Here is a 23910-nt window from a genome sequence, read left to right on the forward strand (position 1 = left end):
GTCAGACAGCTCCAGGTTGGCGGCTTTGAGTTTTATCCTATCCATCCCGGCGGTGTTCCTACTCTTGACTCTTCTCCAGACTGACACAGAAGGTGGACAATGGCTGCGGACATGACACAGGAGGTGGACAGAGGCTGCGGACATGACACAGGAGGTGGACAGAGGCTGCGGACATGACACAGGAGGTGGACAGAGGCTGCAGACATGACACAGGAGGTGGACAGAGGCTACAGACATGACACAGGAGGTGGACAGAGGCTGCAGATATGACACAGGAGGTGGACAGAGGCTGCGGACATGACACAGGAGGTGGACAGAGGCTGCAGACATGACACAGGAGGTGGACAGAGGCTACAGACATGACACAGGAGGTGGACATAGGCTACAGACATGACACTGGAGGTGGACAGAGGCTGCAGACATGACACAGAAGGTAGACACAGGCTACAGACATAACACAGGAGCTGGACAGAGGCTGCGGACATGACACAGGAGGTGGACAGAGGCTGCAAACATGACACAGGAGGTGGACAGAGGCTGCAGACATGACACAGGAGGTGGACAGAGGCTGCGGACATGACACAGGAGGTGGACAGTCGCTGCGGACATGACACAGGAGGTGGACAGTCGCTGCGGACATGACACAGGAGGTGGACAGAGGCTGCAAACATGACACAGGAGGTGGACAGAGGCTGCGGACATGACACAGGAGGTGGACAGAGGCTGCGGACATGACACAGGAGGTGGACAGTCGCTGCGGACATGACACAGGAGGTGGACAGAGCCTGCGGACATGACACAGGAGGTGGACAGAGGCTGCGGACATGACACAGGAGGTGAACAGAGGCTGTGGACATGACACAGGAGGTGGACAGAGGCTGTGGACATGACACAGAAGGTGGACAGAGGCTGCGGACATGACACAGGAGACGGACAGAGGCTGCGGACATGACACAGGAGGTGGACAGTCACTGCGGACATGACACAGGAGGTGGACAGAGGCTGCGGACATGACACAGGAGGTGGACAGTCGCTGCGGACATTACACAGGAGGTGGACAGAGGCTGCGGACATGACACAGGAGGTGGACAGTTGCTGCGGACATGACACAGGAGGTGGACAGTCTCTGCGGACATAACACAGGAGGTAGACTGTCGCTGCGGACATGACACAGGAGGTACATAAGTGTGACAGTGTCCTCCTGTGCCCCTTTCACCTCTCCACAGGGCAGCACATCAGTGTCCCCCCCTTCACGGCTTCACCAGTTCACCCCCAGTCCTCCTCTACCATCTTTTTATCTTCCTCAGTCAGGCTCTCAGTCTCACTGACTCACTCACATGTGTGACTGACTGTGCTGTGCTGTCCATCCTGTACTAATCACTCCCACGGAGTCCCACCCTCTGCAGCAGGAATGCCCAGTGTCATTGCCAGGAGCTCCTTGTGTCACAATCCGTGGTATCATGACATGCCTATGGACGGGTCGGGTATGGAGATTGAAGTCCATGAAAATCCAGCAATGAGGCATGTCTGAACCTTGTGAAAGCCGCCTGCCTCGTCCTGAAGCCCTACACACTTGGAGGCCCCCGCGCCGAGAACGAGTGCCACAGCCGCTACTTTCCATTTAAGAATGGCACCAAGCGGCGTCATTGCGTTACTGTGCATGCGCCGCCCGGCTGAGTGTGTATGAGCTTTCCTGAGCCCGGCCAGCTTCAGAGCGGTGCATGTGCAGTTGAATGGTCAGCTTGCGGCCAGCTTTCTACATTTACGGACACCCCAAAAATGGGCTTAAATTTACGGGCTGCCTGTAAATCTACGGGCGGTTGGCAACACTGACAATAAGTAGGAATCATCATTTTATTTCACTTTTATAACATACTGTATTTATTGCAATATGTTTCTATTTCACATACACTGCATTTTTTTTATAATGAAAAATGTTAATGCTACATAAAAACGATATGGTTCCAAATCAATTCGGATATGGCATTATGTTATTTCAGAGCCAAAAGAAACAAATTAATTTTTTACGATTCGGATACCTCAAAATAACAAAAATTTTGTCTGAAATTCGATTCGTAATGAAACAAATCACACTTATCTGCAGCCAAAACTGGAAAGGGTTAGAACATGCCAGGTTTTTCTATTATTCCATTAGTGAGAATCTCCTCACTCAAAGTGTATTTTCGCTTTTGCAGTCAAATTTTAGAAAACCCCACTATATGTTATGTGCTCCAATTCACACAGTATGCCTAAAAACATTAATATATATATATATATATATATATATATATATATATATATATATATATATACCGATTATTCAATTGACTTTGGGTGCAGGTGCCAGCATCTTAAGAAAGGAAAACCGGCAGAGAAGCCTTGCAAAACACGCTGCAAATTGTGAATGGTCCCGCAGTCTTCTGGGACCTGTGATGTGTGCAAGAAAACTGAGGGAGAAAGAGGGGGACTGAACTTCTGGCTCATAACCAGGTACCCGTTCCCCCCCAAAAAGTGCCAAATGTGGCATTGGAGGGGGAGGATGCAAACAAGCGGAACTTCCCCTTTTGCGTTAAGATCGCTTTAAGGAGTTGTCACAGGAACACATGTCCTTGCTAAAAGATTTCCTCTCATCTCTTCACCTGATGAATTCTCAAACATTTTAATTTTCTCTTATTTTTTGTCTCCGTGGCTATGAGCACCACGAAAAAATAGGACTGCAGCTATTACTGCCAGTAAAATTTAGGAATCTGGACCCCTTTACGTTACACAGCCCCCCGCACCTCTGGACCCCTTTACATTACACATCCCCCGCACCTCTGGACCCCTTTACATTACACAGCCCCGCACCTCTGGACCCCTTTACATTACACAGCTTCCCACACCTTTGGGCCCCTTTACATTACACAGCCCCCACACCTCTAGACCCCTTTACATTACACAGCCCCCCACACACCTCTGAACCCCTTTACATTAAACAGCCCCCGCACCTCTAGACCCTTTCACATTACACAGCTCTGCATCCCTAGACCCCTTTACATTACACAGCCCCCACACCTCTGGACCACTTTACATTACACAGCACTCACACCTCTAGGCCCCTTTACATTACACAGCCCCCATACTTCTGAACCCCTTTACATTACACAGCCTCTGGACCCATTTACAGTACACAGCCCCCCACACCTCTGGACCCCTTACATTACACAGCCCCCACACCTCTAGACCCCTTTACATTACACAGCCCCCTACACCTCTGAATCCCTTTACATTACACAGCTCCCACACTCCTCTGGACCCTTTTACATTACAAAGTCCCCCCACACCTCTGGAACCATTTACAATGCACAGCCCCCCACACCTCTGGACCCCTTACATTACACAGCCCCCACACCTCTAGACCCCTTTACATTACACAGCCCAGCCCCCTACACCTCTGAATCCCTTTACATTACACAGCTCCCACACTCCTCTGGACCCCTTTACATTACAAAGTCCCCCCACACCTCTGGACCCCTTTACATTACACAGCCCCTGCACCTCTGCACCCCTTTACATTACACAGCTCTGCATCCCTGGACCCCTTTACATTACACAGCCCCCCATACCTCTGGACCCCTTTACATTACAAAGCCCTCCACACCTCTGTACCCCTTTACATTACACAGCCCCCCACACCTCTGGATCCCTTTAAATTACCCATCCCCCCACACCTCTGGACCCCTTTACAATATGCAGTCCCCCACACCTCTGGACCCCTTTACATTACACAGCGCTCCCACACCTCTGGACCCCTTTACATTACACAGCCTCTACCCCCTGCAGCTCTGCCCCTTCCTACCTTTTTCAGGCATGAAGAGCGGGAGTGACAGGAAAGCATAGTAGGGAGCAGGAGGCAGAAAAGGAGGGAAAAACAACAGCACTGACTAGACAGTGGGAGCTGCCAGAGTAAACTTTACAAGTTAACCAGCAGGTGATTGGTTGATAGGATTATCTCCGCTGGATTATCTTGCGGAGATAATCCAGCGGGTGGCCCTGGATGTCACCCCTCTGGCAGGTGTCAACTGGGTGCAGCCCGCACCCCCATAGCAATGCCACTGCCCATAGATCTATGGATATTGGGAAAGCACAACAAATGTAACTTACGGGGCCATATAATTGGAATTTATCAGTGCCACTGAGTATTGCTTTGGTTTTCTGTATGTAAAACATGGCTATTTGTTGGTTAGAGTAAATGAGCTCCTTTCTTTTGAAATAAAAATACAATCCTTTTCTCTGTTTAATGTTCTTCCAATTTACCCTCAGTCCATGACTTCCTCCCCATAATGGCTTTCAGAAAGGTTATCCTTCTGTAATTGCTTGTCTAGGAGGACACACATTGTAATCTGCACCCGTTTCATGTGTTACCTGATAATCAGGCTCTGAATACATGGCTCTGTGCAACCCCTCTGCACAGCTATGCTCCGCCGTCTTCAACTTGATGTGAATTAGGACATATGAAAACAGCAGGAGAACGAGTTTCAGCTGAATAGCGATATGCGTACTAAATATGCAGACTACAGCAATTAGCTTGTCATAAAAAAATAGAAAACCTGAGAAGTTGTAATTAAAAATACTATTCTTTCTTGTGAAAGCATTTTAGAAGAAGGCTTTCCCTCTGAAGCTGTAGGAATAGAGAATTCTCACCTCCTGTCAGATCTTAGAGTTCTTAGTGTGCTATGAAGACAGTAGGGGCACAGATTTATTGCCTGGACTGCCAACATGGCAGCTCAAGCTAATGCCAGAAAGGCCGGTGAATGGGACCCTCAGTTATTTTTAGTGTTTTTATATAAATTATTGTACTATTATATGTTTACATTGTAACTCATATTGCTTCTGCTGCAGTTTTTCATTTTATTTTTTGTACAAATGTTAAAATCTGCATTTTTGGCTACAGAATTACTTAAAACCCATGAAACATTATAATTATTTTTGAATGCAGAGGACCTATAGAATTCAAAAGGTGGTAGTTTAATTGTTTTGTATGTCACTCATCATTTATGTAATGGTTTAGCTACTCTATTTTTATTTTTCTGTATAATAATAATGTACTCAGTTGACAGTCAGAACCACATCCCAGAGTAAGGATACACGACAAGAAACAATACAATATTGGAACTTTATAGGTGCTGAAACCTCCTCATAGAATAATGAACCTTGCAATGTGATATTAAAATTTTATTTTATTATAAATTGTTAAAATTGTGTCTATACCAAATAATAGACATATTGAAAATGACAAAGTTTATACAGCGTAATAGATTTGACAAAATTCCCCCTCTCCAAAGTATAGTAATTCCTCTATAGATAAATGTATTATGCAGTAATGATTAACCATGGCAAACAATAATACATATATACATTCACAAATGTTCCTAAATTCATAAACAATTGATATCACGATACAGTAGTCAAAACAACTTACATCTGGTATGTATTGACTTTGGGAAGCCCCCTGGGGGCATTACATATTCCTGCCAGAGCACTATAATGTGGACCAGACGTCTGTCTGTGTCAAGCAGACCTGGGGTTGAATGGAAGGGCTTATCCCAAAAGCTAAAAAATGGTCGAATATATAGGTATTGGCAATTCAAGCTGATCAATCCTACGTTTAACAAAAAGGTACTAAAATAAGAGGAAGATAGATGACACACAGCTATAACATATTCTCCACTCAAAGCATAGTTTAACCATATATTTTCCATCATATATAACATACCCAAAAAAGAAACCCTCTGTTCAAATCCATGAACAGAAAAGGTTGGCAGATTCCAAAAGCCGGGATATAGTGCACAGTATCAGATCTGGAATAGCATAGAAGGAACAATACTCATTTTCATTCCCAGAAAACCTGCACATCCCATATCATCTAGTCAAACTTAAACACAATCTGTATACCTTATCTCCAATAGAGAGGATGTCACAGCTAAACCGTCCGCACTATTCACCTAATCCAAGCTGGGTACAACTGCCACCATTGAAAGAACCTTCAAATAATGACCCACCTGTGCAAACAATCATTCCACCCTTAAATTGGGTTGAATTTGTGCCACAACTGCCTCCCTAGGATGTCAGTGCTCAGCTGAATCAGCTGTGAGCCTGACGTTAATGAATATACAGTTTATAATAAAATGAAATTTTAATATTACGTTGCAAGATTCATCATTCTAGGAGGAGGTTTCGGCACCTATAAAGTCCCAATATTTTGTTGTTTCTTGTTGTTTATCCTAATCTATATTTATTGTTAACAAATATACTAAAATACATTTTAGTGCACAAAAACACAATATACTGTAATCCCCAATTTATGTCCAAAATTAAAGACAAGGGTTGTGTTGAGTAAAAAGATACCAAATATGCCAAGCCTCAAATCTCTATGCACCCGTGAAATTGCCAAAAATGACAGTACTGAAAATTATCAATAGATGACACTTTAAATGTTCTTACAACTCATCAGCTTAGAGTTAACCATTAATGAGGAACCCACAATTGTTTCTCTCACTCCAGTGTGCACAGCAATACCCAATATGTATTGCACAATCATTGTTTACATATACACGCATGTCCTATGTGCACATTTGTTATGTTTGTACACAACGTGACAAGGGTGCTTCTACATGTTTTTTTATTTTAGTATATTTAAAGGAGCTGTAAAGACAGAAGGTGTTTTATCTTAATGCATTCTATGCATTCCCAGCACCCCCTAATACTTACCTGAGCCCCCCTCTCTGTCCAGCGAATCCCTCGGCTGTCCGGAACTCTCCCTGCTGATTGACTGAGACACAGCAGCGGTGCCATTGGCTCCTACGGCTGTCAATCAAAGACAGTTAGCCAATTAGGGGAGAGAGGGGGTGGGGCTGAACAGCAGCTCCGTGTCTGAATGGACACACAGTGCTGCAGCTCGGCTCGGGTGCCCCATAGCAAGCTGCTTGCTGTGTGGGCACTCAACAGGAGAGAGGGATCAGGAGCAGCAAAGAGGGACCCGAGAAGAGGAGAATCCAGACTTCCCTGTGCAAAACCAACTGCATAGAACAGGTAAGTATAACATGTTTGTTATTTAAAAAAAAAAAGACTTTATGTAGCGCTACCCCCATAGGGTAAATAGTTTTTCAGGCCGTTACTCTGCCCTCCAACCCCCAAAATCCTCTCAGCCCCTCTGGCACACCTAACAAGGTAGTTAGTGGTATAGCACAATAAATGGCACACAGGCACAGTTCAAATGGGTTCAGCTCTCTCAGATTTAGAGAAGAGAAGAGACTTAAAATGATATTAGTCAGCCAAGACCTGGATAAATAGCCAAGACTTGACTAAAACAATTTTTAAAGCAGTAGATTAACAATTAGCAACAACAAGTAAATGATACCAACATGTACAGTAATAAACAGTAATAGATAAGTTCCTTAAGAAAGCTGATTGCTGTGGGTATTACTACTGCTAAAGGGGAACCCCAGGCCAGCCTATAGTACCTTAAAACTCAATGAGGGTTAAAATAATATAGATAGCAATAACCTGTCCCCTTTAAGAGCAATAACAAGGATGTTCTAAAAGCAAGGCCTTGCACTATCTTCACCGGGAAGTTGGAGCTCATAAACAAGAATTCCTTAATGTGGTAAAGTGCTGATGAACAAGGCAAGATAGCTGATTCTGTCTTATAGCAATCCTCTATGTGATCCAGGTATAAGTTGTCTGCGCTCAATGTTCAGAGTGTGATATGTATGAAAGGCAATAGAATCTGTGGGCAAAGGTCCCCTCACCAATCCTGACAGCATTCTGCAGTTTCCCGCGGGGGGGAACAATCAAAAGATTCTCCATGCTGCAGATGGGCAGAGATGGCGATCAGTCTGTTGACTCAGTGAACCGGCTGGTTCCACAGTGCTCAGCGCTGCGGCAGAGTGTCCTTCAGGAAGCCGGCGACGTCTGGACTCTCTAAGAATAGAGTTGTAGGCTGTGTAACACGTGGTAGGCAGTGATCCCCTCACACAGTGGCGAGATGGTGCTCACGTAATGGGATCCAGCAAGCAAGAGAGCGTGGGCCTGGTCCCTTTATAGTCTCTCCCACAATTCTCCCCTGGAGCAGATGGCTTGCTGGGATGTGCAGTCCATGGTTGGTTCTGAAGATTAGCAATGTCCGTTCAGAAAACTGCAGCGCACACAATGCTTTTCTTTAGGCTCAGGAATGTGATGTCAGTAACCCTGAGTCTAATACTAGGGGGATACAGAACAGTCTGGGACAGCAGGAGACAAGTCTGCAAAATCAGGTGATGTAGTTTGCTCCCGGCTACATTTACAATCACTTTAACATTTTTGACAGCTCTGAACACGGAAGTGCTTTTAGATGATAGCTTCTGGGTTCAAACTTCAAAAAGGTCATTGAAGAATGGATATTCTTTGCTGTTGTAGTCCCTGGCTCCCATGAGCAGTATGAGAGCCCGGGAACCACAGAGGGGACATCTGGTAGTAAAAGTGACTGGGTGGCTGCAGTCACTTTAGGTATCTTTACCTAAAAGTTGGGAGCCTATGAAGAATAGGAGAAACAAACTCACAGCTGTGGGCTTGTTTTTACCCTTTCAGTGCCTGGGCATATGAGACATGCCCAAAGACCTTAGTTGGTTAATAGATAAATGTGAAATTGATATTAGTATAAAGGATGTATACATATAGTTTGTGATTTATAGACAAGTGTGTGGCTTTCCTAATGAAGTCCAATCAGTATAATCAAACACAGCTGGACTCAAATCAAGGTGTAGAACCATCTCAAGGATGATCAGAAGAAATGGACAGCACCTGAGTTAAATATATGAGTGTCACAGCAAAGGGTCTGAATACTTAGGACCATGTGATATTTTAGTTTTTCTTTTTTAATAAATCTGCAAAAATGTCAACAATTCTGTGTTTTTCTGTCAATATGGGGTGCTGTGTGTACATTAATGAGGAAAAAAATGAACTTAAATGATTTTAGCAAATGGCTGCAATATAACAAAGAGTGAAAAATTTAAGGGGGTCTGAATACTTTCCGTCCCCACTGTATGTCCTCATTGGAGAGATTCCATTCATTTACTGTCCTGGTATCCACACATGAACTTAAGGTAAATCCCTCCAATAGGGAAAGAGGCAGCAGTATACCTCTAACAGATATTTTTGCGGGGGGGGGGGGGGACTTCAAAACTCACAGCCCATGGTTCTTAATCAAAACTGACCTCTGTAGACAAAAATCTTTACCCTTGTAGTGGGTCCCACTCCCCACTGCAACCTTATTTCTCCAGCAGTTGGAGCTGAAGCTCTCCTCCACTGTCCAAGGCTCCTGGGTGGTGGCTGGGCCCTTGGCATTAAGAATAACCTTTCCTTTTCAATCTGCAGCACTTGTTTTCTGTTAAATTCAATGCAATATGGTAAGCTGGAGGTCTTCTGTACACAGTTGGTGTACACAGTACTTTCCCAGCAATGTCATTTCCTGCTTGTGTGATTGTCTCCCTGAAGTCTGCTCTAAGATACAAATCAGATCTTAGGCATCCTCTGCAACAAAAAATTTATTTTTGGTGAGATACTCCCAAAGAGTTATTACTTCTAAATAATGCAGACCCTGTAACTTTCCTCATTGGAACACTAAATGTGCATCAGCTAATTAATGAAAAAGTCACTTATATTCAGATTCACTCTGTAAAAAACAAACAGCTGTTTCTTCAGAGCAAAAAGAGATAGAAATCTGCAACAGAGTCTGTAAAATCCTTGCAATTAACAGAGATCAATCAACAAAAGTTGAGTTACTCTAAGTAAGCACAGCATTGTATCACATTGTATTATGCATGGAAACATGTTACTAGCAGTCAGAAAATGATGTGTGGGTGGCTGTGTGTGATTGCTTTAAAGCCCAACTCCAGGAAGGGAAAAAACTATTGCAGTGAGGCTTCCCTCACACTATTAAAGTTGTTGTAAACCCATATAAAAAAAACAAAAAAAATCTGCAAGACAAAGGCATAATGAGCTAGTATGCATCGTATGCTAGCTCATTATGAAATACTTACCTTAGATCAAAGCTGTTGCAGTGGTCCCCGCACACTGCTGTGACCAGCAACATGTCTCCCGGAGTTATTTCCGGGATCGCATGCTCCGGCGCTGTGATTGGCCAGAGCCGTGATGACGTCAGTCCCACACATGCATGCGGGAGCCGCTGGTCACAGAACAGGCCCTCTATAAACGGCACGATCCAGATATTTCTTTAGTGCGCAAGCGTATATGGTAAATATCTCCTAAACTGTGCAGGTTTAGGAGATATTTCCAGTACCTGCAGGTAAGCGTTATTATAGGCTTACCTGTAGGTACAAGTGGTGTAACAGGGTTTACAACCACTTTAAGCCTAGTACACACCGGTCGAATGTTGTGCAGCATCAGCTGGTGCAAAAGAAACCGGTACTGTGTACTGCTGTTCGGCCGGCTTCTTTCGAAGGGGCATGACCGAAAAAGTTCTGCCGATTGGCTCCTGATCAGTGTTCTCAGACAATGGCTAAGAGCGCTGACCAGAGTGTTCTGGCGGGTGGCCCCCTGTCACAACACAATAGAACAGCAGGGGAGATTTCTGTACTAACGTCGTAAGTACAGCGCCTCCTCCTAAACTGTCAGGTTTACTACTAGTGTGTACTAGGCTTTAGCCTTGTATTGTATGTGGAGAAAGTAGACCTACTGTACAACCAAGGTTGGGAATACCTTAGAGAGGAGCACAAATGGAAGAAGCCTGCTGGAGCACAGTGTTTGGTAAGTATTACTTCGTATTCCTCTATGTCTAGTCTAAAATGAGCATGTGGATCATCCTAGACTGCAAGGGTAGTTTTTTATGTGCCTGCTGATGGACTTTACCTTGGTGGACCTTGACCTTTATTCTACCTCACCATGTTTACAGTTTAATAATATTTTTCCTTTTATTTTTATTTGCAGACTACCACTCTCATCGGACTTTTGAAGACTGCACGGCTACTTCGCTTGGTCAGAGTAGCCAGAAAGCTGGACAGATACTCAGAATACGGTGCTGCTGTCCTTATGCTGCTAATGTGTATTTTTGCATTAATCGCTCACTGGCTTGCCTGCATCTGGTATGCAATCGGCAATGTGGAACGACCTTACCTAATTCACAAAATTAGCTGGCTGGATGCCCTGGGTGATCAAATAAAGAAACCGTATAATTATAGTGACCCCAGCTCGGGACCATCTATCAAGGACAAATATGTCACAGCACTTTATTTTACCTTCAGCAGTCTGACAAGCGTAGGCTTTGGAAATGTGTCTCCCAATACCAACTCGGAAAAAATCTTCTCCATTTGTGTTATGTTGATTGGCTGTAAGTAAAATCTGCTCTGAGAGTTAAAGAAAACATTTATTTATTGATTTAGTCAGCCCTTGCTGGAGAAGAACCGGTCACTAAATAAAATGTATTTGCAAAATACAAGTACAAGATGTAAATACCGATTGCAATTTTAAACAACCTCCATATCTCACTCCTTTTGCCCTTCTCAAATACATAAATACAGATTTCAAGCTCACTAATTGTAAGGTACAAACACTAGTTCGGACCCTATTACTAATTATGCACCATTCTTAGTATTCTGCTTTTATTTTATGTGTCTGAACTGGTACTTGGGTGACTTATGCAGTGGAATATAGAGCTGGAATAGGATGTTCATAGCCCCACAGTGGCAGTCTATAGATATTAGGTGAACCAACAAGCCAGGTACTGGATGAGATTGATTAACCATGCCAGATCTATTATAAAATAACAGGGGTCCAAGGTAGCTACAGCAGTGTCAAAAGGATACAATAGAACTGTAGTCAGGGGCATCATAACCAGAAGCAGGTACAGACAAGTAATGTGGGGATTAACAGCTTCAGATCTCTGGGCTTAGCTGCACTTCCCCTTCTGCCCTCTCCTCCATTGAGGAAAATTCTTTACTGATTACACTGCACATAACACGTGTTGTAAATGGAGAAAATCTAATCAGTCACAGGATTCCCTTCTCTGTTTAATTAAAGATTGTGTTACAGGCAGTGTAGAAGTTTTCTCAATAGATGAATAGGACCATTATTAGTGCAGCTGAGTCCGGAGACCTGAAGCTGTTAACCCTCACAGTGCCAGAAGTTCAGCAGCAGGAGGAGGACAGAACAGCCCTTCAGTGAAGATTTCTACAGAATACAACAACTTCCTGTACAATGTGGGACATACTTCATTACAGGTCAGAAACATAACTAAAATGGTAGAGAAAACATACATTTTAGCTTCATGGACTGACCCATACCTGTTGGTTCAATGAATGACCACATCTCATGTGGATAAATACCACCTAACTGTATCAGCTTGGCATGTATGTGCTGGGAAAAGTGGCCATCCATTGTACTTGCTCCGCGCTGTAGATGGACATGGCAATCTTTCGGTTGAGTCTAGAAAATGTGAATATATAAAATATTCTGTTAAAATCACAGAATATAAACACTGCCCAGGTTATTGGAAAGGTATAGTTGTCTTTATCTGAGGCCTGTGACGGCACTGATAAGAAGGAACGGGGATGGTAGAAACGGCGGTGTGTTTAAAAATACCCTTATTTCTTAAAGCTGAATTCTAGGAATTCAGATACTTTGTAAAAAGTGCTGGCACACTATGACTTAAAGCCAAAGAAGTGAATGACATCTCCTGAACTTACCTCTATTGTTTATATGTGGCTCTGTCAGAGCATGCACTGACACTTGGGGCTGTGAGAGAGGAGAAAGGGGTACACAGAGCAACTATGCCCACCCCTCCTCTCTGCTGCCTGTTCAGAGAAGCCTTTGTATTTTGTGAATGAGTTCACATAATACAAAGGCTTCTCTGATAGGGCAGGAGGAGGAGAGGGACAGGCATAGCAGCTGCATCGACTCTAACGTTGAAGAAGCGTAGACCTGAAGCATCAATGTTTGGCTTCCAGAAATATAGAGATAGCCATCTTCCAGGAGTGCAATAGTACTGTCAGATGTAAATAATAGAAATAAGCACAGGAGATGTCATGCAGTTTCTTGGACTTAACTCATAGTGTGCCTTCTCTTCTTACAAAGCAGCTGAATTCCTAGAATTCAGCTTTAACATTGTTTTGCATTTGCTGTTATTTCCTACTAAATTATTAGCAAACTCTTTGCACTTCTGTTCCCAGGCATGTACACCCGCTGCAGCCATTATGAGAAGGTCCCACTTTACCTATGGGTTATTTTAATGTTTGTAAGTTAGGGAGATTGTAATAAGAAGAGTCAGAGCGCCCCACAGTGGGGGGAAACAGAGTCAATAAATTGAAAGGAAGATCACATTATTGGAACTCTAAAACAACATAGGAATCCAGTGATTGATTCAGCCCACCATTCTACCCATAACCCAAACCCTCACTGCTCTTTAACTAAACACATTGAACATGATAAAATAAACATTTCCCAGTAAGCTATTTGTTAAAATTTTTACCCCAGCACTTGCAGTTTGCAACTTTCAATGCTGCTGGCTCCTGAACTTTCAGTGACATTTCCTTACAGAAAATTATTAACAGTGGACAGTGCAGTCTTCAGTCAGTCTGTTAGCTTGAAGAAGAGAGGATGAGGAAAAAAGAAGGAGCAGGGAGTGCCTTGCCATTCTAGGTCACGGGGCTGTCTGTTTCTATTGATGCACACTTTACAGAGATACAGTTGTTGTCCCTGCATGCAAAGGTGGCTCCATAGGATACTACATAAGAAAGGACCATCTTAAAACCGCAGACCTAGGGCAGTGTCATGCCATCATCATAAACTGGAACAGAGGTAAGGATTAACCCTATCGCTGCCAACAACATTTTTGCTGTTTTTTTGTTTTTTTGCACACATGTTTAAAAAATGTAGGTGGCAGTAAAAGAGTTTAAAGATAAACAAGTTACATTTTCAGTATCAGTACTCAGCTGCTGAAAGTGCTTACAAACTGAGGGTTTAATGTCACTTTAATATTACTTAGGTATACGAAAGGGTTAGACATTTTTTGTTTTGTATTCTTGTCGGGGTGCCCGTTGGGGAGATTACCTTTCCCCTGCTGATACTCCGCCATGCATAGTGTCAAAAGGACAAGAAGAAATCTGTTGAGTGTGGACACAGCAGTACAAACCTGACAAAAGTTCTGACCCTTCCAAATCCTACTTTATTTCTTTATTTCCCTAAAGTTGCAGATTTCCCCTGATTTTCCATCATGGCTAGTTGGTGGCATTAAGCTGAGGTATTTACAGGAGGTGCAGAGACCCTGGTTTTAATCCTTGGCCTCATTTTTCCAAAATTAAACAAAAGACGTTTTGCTGGAGTTGGGATTTAAATTGTGAGGACGCTTTTCTGAATACAAAGTGAATGTGGAAAAATAAAGGCTTGACTTATACTTCTAAAAGGAGACCAAGCTGTACAGCAATTTCAGACTTTACCTAGTAGTTTACCAAGATTGCAAAGATGAGTAGATAACATCAAGTCAATACTAGAAAGAAATCTAAAATTGATTTTTATCCATGTCATTCTGGATAGGGAATTAATTGGAATGGAAGGTTATAAAACAAGCCTAGAACTCCCACATCCCTCACTAAATCTATCAAATTGAAACCAATTGGCTTGTCTGCTTTTGCCGCTGTGGAGCATTATGGACCTCCGATTATAGCCAGCCTTGATAATTGTAGCCTAAACGCAAGAAGGTGATCTATAATTCTCCCCAGCGAGACCTTTAAACCAACTGCTAATTAGCTCTGTCAGGATTTTAAGGTCTTTGAGTCTCAGAAGGTATCTTGCTATGATTAACGATCTAGAAATAGGTTTCATTAGTATAAATATCAGGAGAATATTACATGTTCTGTCTGGAAAACTTGGCATGAATTACAAAGCAGGAAACGTGTTTTGTTTGTTGACAAATGTGAATTGTTTTCTGCTTTTTTTTATAAACTTGTGTATTAAAGTCAGATTGCTGTAAAATGTGAATCACCAATCTGACGTGGACAACGACAACATAGGGACAAGTTTTATCTCACACTGCTCCCTTGTACATTGCTACTTTTGAAGGGAACCAGCTAGGCAGAAAGCATGGGGACACCAATGGTGAATTGTTGTTTAAGGTGCAAGTCCAGGGTTGTCTTTATACTTACTTCACTACTGCCATACACTAGTAAAAGCAGCACAGTGGCTTAGTGGAATGTACTTCTGCCTTGCAGCACTAGGATCCTCAGTTTGGGATCCAAAACAGGCAACACCCATATGGAGTTCACATTTTCTCCCTGTGCTTGTGTGGATTTTCTCCAGGTACTCTGGTTTCCTACCACATGCCAAAGGTTAATAGCCCCTGCCCAAATTTGCCCCAGAATGTGAATATATGTACGCGAGGTTGGGGTCTTAGATCCTTGTGGACAGTGACTGATGTGAATAAATAGAATATATAATATATTGTGTAAATTGTTGGTACTATAAAAAATACCAGTAATAATGCCACTATTTCCCGGCTCTACAGGCTTGCCGACTCCGCCTTTAAAACTAACCTTAGAAAGTATTATTTTACTGAAAAGAGTATAGACTTTCAGCATAGGTAGTGAGTCAGTCAACTATATGTGGATTCGATTTTTTTCTGCTAACACTCTTATGCCCCGTACACACGGTCGGATTTTCCGATGGAAAATGTCGATCGGAGCTTGTTGTCAGAAATTCCGACCGTGTGTGGGCTCCATCGGACATTTTCCATCGGATTTTCCGACACACAAAGTTGGAGAGCAGGAGATAAAATTTTCCGACAACAAAATCCGTTGTCGGAAATTCCGATCGCGTGTACACAAATCCGACGGACAAGGTGCCACGCATGCTCAGAATAAATAAAGAGATGAAAGCTATTGGCCACTGCCCCGTTTATAGTCCCGACGTATATGTTTTACGTCACCGCGTTCAGAACGATCGGATTTTCCGACAACTTTGTGTGACCGTGTGTATGCAAGACAAGTTTGAGCCAACATCCGTCGGAAAAAATCCTAGGATTTTGTTGTCGGAATGTCCGAACAAAGTCCGACCGTGTGTACGCCCTATAATGCCCCGTACACACGGTCAGATTTTCCAATGGAAAATGTCCGATCGGAGCGTGTTGTCGGAAATTCCGACCGTGTGTGGGCTCCATCGGACATTTTCCATCGGATTTTCCGACACACAAAGTTGGAGAGCAGGAGATAAAATTTTCCGACAACAAAATCCGTTGTCGGAAATTCCGATCGTGTGTACACAAATCCGACGGACAAAGTGCCACGCATGCTCAGAATAAATAAAGAGATGAAAGCTATTGGCCACTGCCCCGTTTATAGTCCCGACGTACGTGTTTTACGTCACCGCGTTAAGAACGATCGGATTTTCCGACAACTTTGTGTGACCGTGTGTATGCAAGACAAGTTTGAGCCAACATCCGTCGGAAAAAATCCATGGATTTTGTTGTCGGAATGTCCGAACAAAGTCCGACCGTGTGTACGCCCTATTATAGTAATTAGAAAATTTCTGTTTTTGTAACAATCATTTGATTTTTCAATAGTTAATGAGGTCACATCAATGTTCATTTGTTACTGTTGTGGCTGGAGAATTTAAAGGTGCTGAAAGGACATTTTTTCTCAAGCAAACAAAATTCTGTAAATTTGGTTTTCTTTTGGGAAAATTCGTACATTGTAATAAAACCTATTAATGTGTCTAGGAAAATTGCAGGTTAAGGGCTTTCAAATAAAATAATTTACTCACGGATGGTAAGAAGAAGGTTCCGATGCACAATTTTTCAATAGAAACGTTTGAACGAAATTCTAACCATGTATAGCCAGCTGCAGTAAGTCACTTAGATGGAGCAAGCATATGTTTAGCAAGTGTCCTACTCCTCACCAAGTTGCAATGAAAGGATAAAGTAGGTGGCCCTGAAGTCTGAACCTTCTAAACCTTGTCAACAGAGGCAGCTTCTATGTTTCTTATTGCCAATGAGAACATTTAAAGCTCCTCTTGTATAAAATAAACAGAATAGCACAACCTTTTGAATTTTTTTTTAAATTAAAGATATTTCTGGAATAGTCAGTTGTGTGTTCTTTAAGCTTTCATTTAGTTTGTGTACATTGGATGTCAGGTATTGCTATTTAGCTGATCATTGTGATTACCAACATCAGTATCACTAATACAATTTTTATCAGTTAAGGAATTATGAATTATGTCCTACCCTGATGTTTTGGGTTATATTGAGATTTTAATTTAGAGTTAGGAGTTTAGAGTAAGGTTTGGTTTAGTTTAGGTTTTGAAATGAGGTTCACGGCTACGATCAGGTTTAGGTTAGGGGTTAGGGTTAAAGATAAGTAAGATAAGAGAAAGTAACCTAATATTACATTTTTGGGTGATCACCAAAATGGTCAGTGGTAGTAACACATTCAGGCATCTTCATCGAGAATCCTCTGTTAAGGTGACCATGAAGTGTCCCTCTGAGTAAAGAAGAAAAGGCTGAGCCATATTCCTTGTGTTTCTACAATTTACCTTACAATTTACAATCATCAAAATAATTTTCATGAGAAACTACGGCTCCTTCATTTATTAATCAGAGGATCTGCTAGTGTTGTCAGTATACTGTGCATTTTTGTTCAAATAATGCATCTCTTTTTATTAATAATAATAAGGGCAATAGAGAGAAGAAAATTGATGGCACCAATTACAGAGGTCTAGCTGATAGAATGGTATGCCATTCTAAAGTAAAACTGAAAAAATCCTGTTTGAAAGGTACAACAAAAGGTACAATATTTTATGTTAGCTAGCCTGCTCCTCTACATCATTGTTTTTTTTCTGTATACTGCCTAGTGCGAATATACAGTCAATTATGGAATCTTCATCTTCTTAAAATGCCGTAAGTCTCACTGTTCCATTATTTATTTTTTTGTTAGACTTAAATATCAATTTCGGAGCAGCCATTTCTTTATAGGTTGTTTTTGCAACAGGCACTGAGAAATGTTATTGTCCTTGTCTAAATTGTGGACCTGTTTTGACTTTTCTTCTTAACTTCAGTGCCATTGTTTGAAGCACCTGCATAGTGAACGATTTGATTTTCTCTGTTAAGAAAAAGAACTATTGCTTTCAAGTCACATAAATTTTTATTATTGGAAAATCTCTACACCAAGCATTTCAGATGTTTGCACTCAATTATTATTTGTTAACCATTATCAACCAGATCTAAAGATTTAAAGCTGAGGTCTGGGCAAAAATGAAAACTTCTTACGTAAAATCCAAGCCCCAGGTAATGTTGAAAAATGTGGCCTGACAAACTGGTTTCAGATATTCAAAAACCTAGTACTGTAACCATCTAACTCTCCCTTGTCAGCTGATGGACCAGATTGATCTTTACTGCTCCTGAGCAATTTTCATTCTGGTCCACAAGCTTACCACTTAGCTACCTGGGCAAAACATCTTAGCTTTACATATGCTTCTGATGGGTGGAGTCAAACTCAACTTAGTCATACATCCTATGCTTCCGGTGGGTGGAGTGAAGCTCAAACTTGCTAAACATCTTATGCTGGTGGTAAATGGAGTCGAACTCAACCTTGCCATACTTCCTATGCTGCTGGTGGGTGGAGTCAAACTCATCCTGGCCATACATCCTATGCTGCTTGTGGGTAGAGTCAGTTACCCATTTATTGACACCAGTTGTATAGGCAGCTACATGTTATACTGTCAGTATTGTTATTTTCCATATTTATAGTTTTAAAACACAAACTATACTTCATAGCATTTATTTTACACATTTTTCTATTACTGCTTGATTAAAGGAGCCTGGAATTAATTATTGCAAACAATGCAAATAGTGGAATATCTAGCAGATATTGGCTGTGTAATGCCTTGGCGCCAGGTTGCACTTCTATATGGATGAATTCTTTTTAGTTTTGGCCTGTTGTACATTTCTTATCAAATGTAAGCAAATAAAGTGAACAATTTAGGATACACAATCTAAATACATAACATGTATACAATAAAACATATATAAAATGTTATAAATACATCTGTAGCTTCCAATAATATTTTAAAAAAGGGCCTAAATGTCTTAACAAATCTCTTAAATTTTTCTTTAGAAAAACTATTTAAAGGCTGGTGAGCATTATTTTTATAGTTGTTGAATGTTTGCATATTTTTATGTGTTTTAAGCCATTTGATGTAATTTCTCACTGTGCCATTTTTTGTTTCCTTTCAATCCAGCATTAATGTATGCAAGTATTTTTGGAAATGTGTCTGCAATAATCCAAAGATTATATTCAGGAACTGCGCGTTACCATATGCAAATGCTACGAGTGAAAGAGTTTATAAGGTTTCATCAGATTCCCAACCCCTTACGCCAGAGGCTTGAAGAGTACTTCCAGCACGCCTGGACTTACACCAATGGCATTGACATGAATATGGTATGGTGCTACTCTGATACAAATGCATAATGATAGATGTTTTGTGTGAGATCAGAGATTTGCCTTTTTCATGTGTGCAGTTACATGAATGCAACATTTATTCAGATTCTGGCTGAAGGCAGCACAATCACTCATTTATTAGCCAGAATAATGAAACACTACGGAATAGTCATACATAGCTTGATACGTTGCATTCTTCAGTACACCCTATAGGAACTGTCATAACAAAATCTACATGAAAACACTAAAATATTGTGAAACAGTCATATTTGTTTGTATTACATCCTTTCCTATCACCCTCAAAATTATGTGGTATGCTACATGTTAATGGTATAACTTCAGGTCATATTTAATTATAGTGACTCCTCTTCCCATTTAAAGTGATATGTCAAAAACTGGGCAATTCTGAGAGTATGGTTAAAAAAAAAAACATAAGCAAATCATAATAAAGGAATCATAAAAGCCTTGAGTTTTTCTTTAAAATATTAATCTTGGACCCATCCTCTCCATTGTTCAAGCCTCCCTATTGACCCCTTAATATATGTTGGGTTCTCTATGAGGAATAGAGGAAGGGAGGCTTGGGAAGTGGAGACCAGGCTGGGCCAATTTTTTTACGCCTACTGTATGTCTCTTGATCTACAAATTATTTTGACACTCAGGTTCACTAAATGTGACCCTTGCTTATGCAGTGTTGCATTATATGCTGTTCAAATTACCAAGGCTTGTGATAGGTTTAAGAACCTGGATAACAATATTTAGCAGAGGTGTATTAAAATGTAAGATTCAGTTATGTATGTGCTGCGTGTGTGTGTATATATATATATATATATATATATATATATATATATATATATATATATATGTGTGTGTTATATATATATATATATATATATATATATATATATATATATATATATATATATACATACAGTATATATTCTGTATCTATATATAGACAGGCACACACAAGTGAAATGCATATGGTTAGCATATTAACCTGCTCAATACTTTCTTAGTCTAGCAGTCATTTACTCTAGCTTCACCATGAGAAGATTAAGATCATAGTCAGTCATGGGTGATCACTGCTGGTCGCCAGGGTAGCAAGGCCTTTATACAGAAGGAGAGGCCTTTATGCTTTTTATACCCATTTTAACCATACTAATGCTAACTAGACGCTGCATTGGCTTTATGACCAATAAAAAGTTTAACAAGAGACAAAAATTTGCACAGCTGGGCACAGAAGTCATCCTGAAATCTGAAGAATTACCTTTATAAAGTCTTTCTGAAATGTTGTACTCTGAAAGAGCATAATTCAGATAAAATTATTTAAGTAGAAAATTAAGGGATCTATTTATTAAAAAAAAACTTGCTGGCTTAAACATTCGCACAGCTGGCACGAATAATCATCTTTATTTGTATAACATGTTCATTTTCTATGATCGTCAGCTCCTTCTAGTGGCCATGATGCTGTATTTTTCTGATTGAATATTTCAGGAAAATACTGCATAATGGCAACTGGATGGAGCTGACAATCATAGGAAGTAAAGATAATACACAAGTTGCAGCAAAGATTTATGACAGCTGTGCAAGTGCTTGGGACAGTCGCACAGCAGTTTATTTTTTTATAAATAGACCTCTAAGTATGGTTGACAATTTTAAAAACAGTAAAGGTTTTTTTTTTTCACATAATCAACCAATAATCTGAATATTATCATTTATCTGTCCTTGAGTAGACCTTACCGAAATCCTAGCAAATTCCCACAGCCTACTGACAGAATAAGACATCTTCACTTCCAGCTACTCACCCAAAGGGCAGTGACCTTTATTTTAGCCAATGTGAAGTCTTTCATCTCAAGGCTTAGAATCTTAAGCACTGCTAGTAGCATGATAAAGGTTGAACATCAGTGAATCAATAGTAAAATTCTTAGCAAATCCGATTCTGATCCACATATGTGCCATTCTACTAGCTTTTACAGATATTTACAGCTACTTAGACTATTGTAAATGTTAAATGTGCGTGAAACACAAAACTAGTCATGTGTGAAATGTATGTTGTAATGTGAACAAGACACAAATGAAAATAGTTGTTTAAATGTCATATGCAGTGTTCTGTAACAAATCAGAATAGTTACAAAGTTAACATTTAATTAATATGTTATGTGTATTTTTAGAAATATGAATGTTAAATTAGTAATAATCCTAAAGAAATCTTGTAAGAATAGAGATGTGGGAGCTGCTGATACTAACTTACCTCCAAAAGAGACCCTGTCACTACAGTACACATTGTAATCTTAACATGTGCAACGAAAGGAGGCATCTAGCACCTTCTTTACATCCCTGTTTTGTATCTTTCTGTTCTTTTTTTTTTCAGCAATCTTTTTTTTTATTCTGATGCCCTGTACACATGACCGGTTTTGCCGTCGGAATAAACTCTGAAGGTTTTTCCAACAGAATTCTGCTCAAGCGGTCTTGCATACACACGGTCACACCAAATTCCGACCGTCCAGAACGCGGTGACGTACAACACGTACAACAGGGCTAGAAAACGGAAGTTCAATAGCCAGTAGCCAATAGCTTCCGTCTCGTACTTGCTTCAGAGCATGCGTCATTTTTGGTGCGTCGGAACAGCATACAGACGAGCGGTTTTTCCAAAAGTAATTTGTTCCGTCGGAAAAATATAGAATATGTTCTCTAAGTCCGTCTGAATTTTCTACGGAAAAAGTCTGATGGGGCATACACACAGTCAGAATATACAATGAAAAGCTTTCTGTCAGAAATTCCGCTCGTGTGTACGTGGCATGAGTCACCTCTGACATTGTCGCTGACCATGGTAGATGAAAGCCTTATCATGCTCCCATGTGCAGTATTGTATGAGGCTTCCTGTTTAGCTGCTGGTGCCCTGGTGATATCAGGGTGAGGAATGGGCTCAAGTTGTGGGCTGTGGAGTGAGAGAGCCTTCAACATTACAGGAAGGGTCAATTGTGACTCTGACATAGGGGGTACAGTAAATGCTAAATGCCGATTCTCAGCGCCCATAATGAGCACTTTGGTGACAGAGTATCTAGGTGCTGGCTCCTATGGTGTCATCCTGATTCTTCCTATCTAATCAGTTACTGACCTGAAACAAAATTGCAGGTAAAGTCTGCAAAGCTTAGGTTCTTTGTCTGCTGCTTTTTCTTGGTCAGAAACTTAGTAGGTAGTGAAGATTGGATCATACAACATTCACCGTTAGAAAACAAACGCAGTTCCTAATCATTTCCATTGGGCCTTGCATGGCCACCTTTATGTTTTCCACCTTCAGAAAATAAAGCCTATAATACTGTATGCATATATGTTAAGAACACTTGATAGCATTACGTTTAATGTTCAGCTCAGATACCATTGCCAGTGCATCTGCTGTGAGTACAAGGAAAGTTTTGCAATCTGTGTTTTAGGCATTTACCACCATGACTGACTTACTAAGCCAGGAGCATGATGTCACAAATGTCATTTATACATTCCTGCCTTCACTGTCTCACCTACGCTAGAAATTTGTTTGTTGGATATATATTTGGTAACTATTGGCACCTTCCCCCCCCCCCAGCTCTAACGCATTGGCTGCATCAAGGTCTCCCTTACTAACCACGTTCACTATTACTCGGACTCTTTTTTCACCACCAAAACAATTCACCTTAATCCTAGAGGGCAAATGGTTGAACTGCTCAGATGTGTCCTGTATTTTGTAGGGAAAGATCCAACATGAAGATTTAGCTCTCCAGTGGCAGGAGGTACATTGTTTTCCCTCTAGTGTTAGCCAATCAGAACGTGCCAGTGGATAGTACCCTTCCAATCAGAAGAGGGAAGCTGAACAGCTTTCTGCTTGTCCAGAAGGATCAATCTGTGGCTCTCAGCAAAGGAGAGGGGTTTTCAATATTGCTAATTTGAATACTTGACAAGGTAAGTTTAGGTTTGCAGGGGTTAAGTAAGCACCAGTGGTATGGTAAAAGGTACTTACAGTTGTACAGGTAACATGATAAACCTGTGCTGAGAGAAATATGGAGGCTGCAATTGTGGACTTTGTTCTGAAAATTTGTGTTGCCTCTTGTGCAAGCTCTGATTTAGAGGATTAAAGTGATTTTAAAGCTAAAACATCTTTTACCCTAATGTTTTAGGACTTGCTGTGCCCCCCTCCCCTTTTAAACACTTACCTGATTCCTGGATCGATCCAGCACTGTGCCCGACTGCAGTCAATTCTCACTCTTCACACAAGGACTGACAAACAGAAGTGGGAACCATTGGCTCCTGCTGCTGTCAGTCAAATCCAGTGAGGGGGGAGGGGATGTGGGCCTGAGCCATGCTGTGTGTGTGTGTCAGTGGATTGGAGCGAGCCCCCAGGTGTGCCCCCAGAGGAAAAGTCTTACCTATGGGGGCGCACGAAAAAGAGGAGAAGTCTGGTGTGCCAGCGGGGGGACCC

The 23910-nt window shown here is 41.4% G+C and overlaps 1 protein-coding gene across 5 annotated transcripts in view; it reads left to right on the forward strand.

The window, feature by feature from the left end:
* The window catches only part of KCNH7 (potassium voltage-gated channel subfamily H member 7), a 714913-nt gene that overhangs the window by 527628 nt on the left and 163375 nt on the right, over positions 1–23910 (forward strand). For all 5 annotated transcript variants that reach the window (XM_073634033.1, XM_073634036.1, XM_073634035.1 and 2 more), the window contains 2 exons: positions 10966–11365; positions 19258–19457. In XM_073634033.1, coding sequence (XP_073490134.1) covers positions 10966–11365; positions 19258–19457 — 600 coding nt within the window. The remainder of the gene's footprint in view (positions 1–10965; positions 11366–19257; positions 19458–23910) is intronic.

Source organism: Aquarana catesbeiana, linkage group LG06 (assembly GCF_042186555.1).
Source record: "Aquarana catesbeiana isolate 2022-GZ linkage group LG06, ASM4218655v1, whole genome shotgun sequence".
In the NCBI taxonomy this organism is placed as follows: domain Eukaryota; kingdom Metazoa; phylum Chordata; class Amphibia; order Anura; family Ranidae; genus Aquarana; species Aquarana catesbeiana.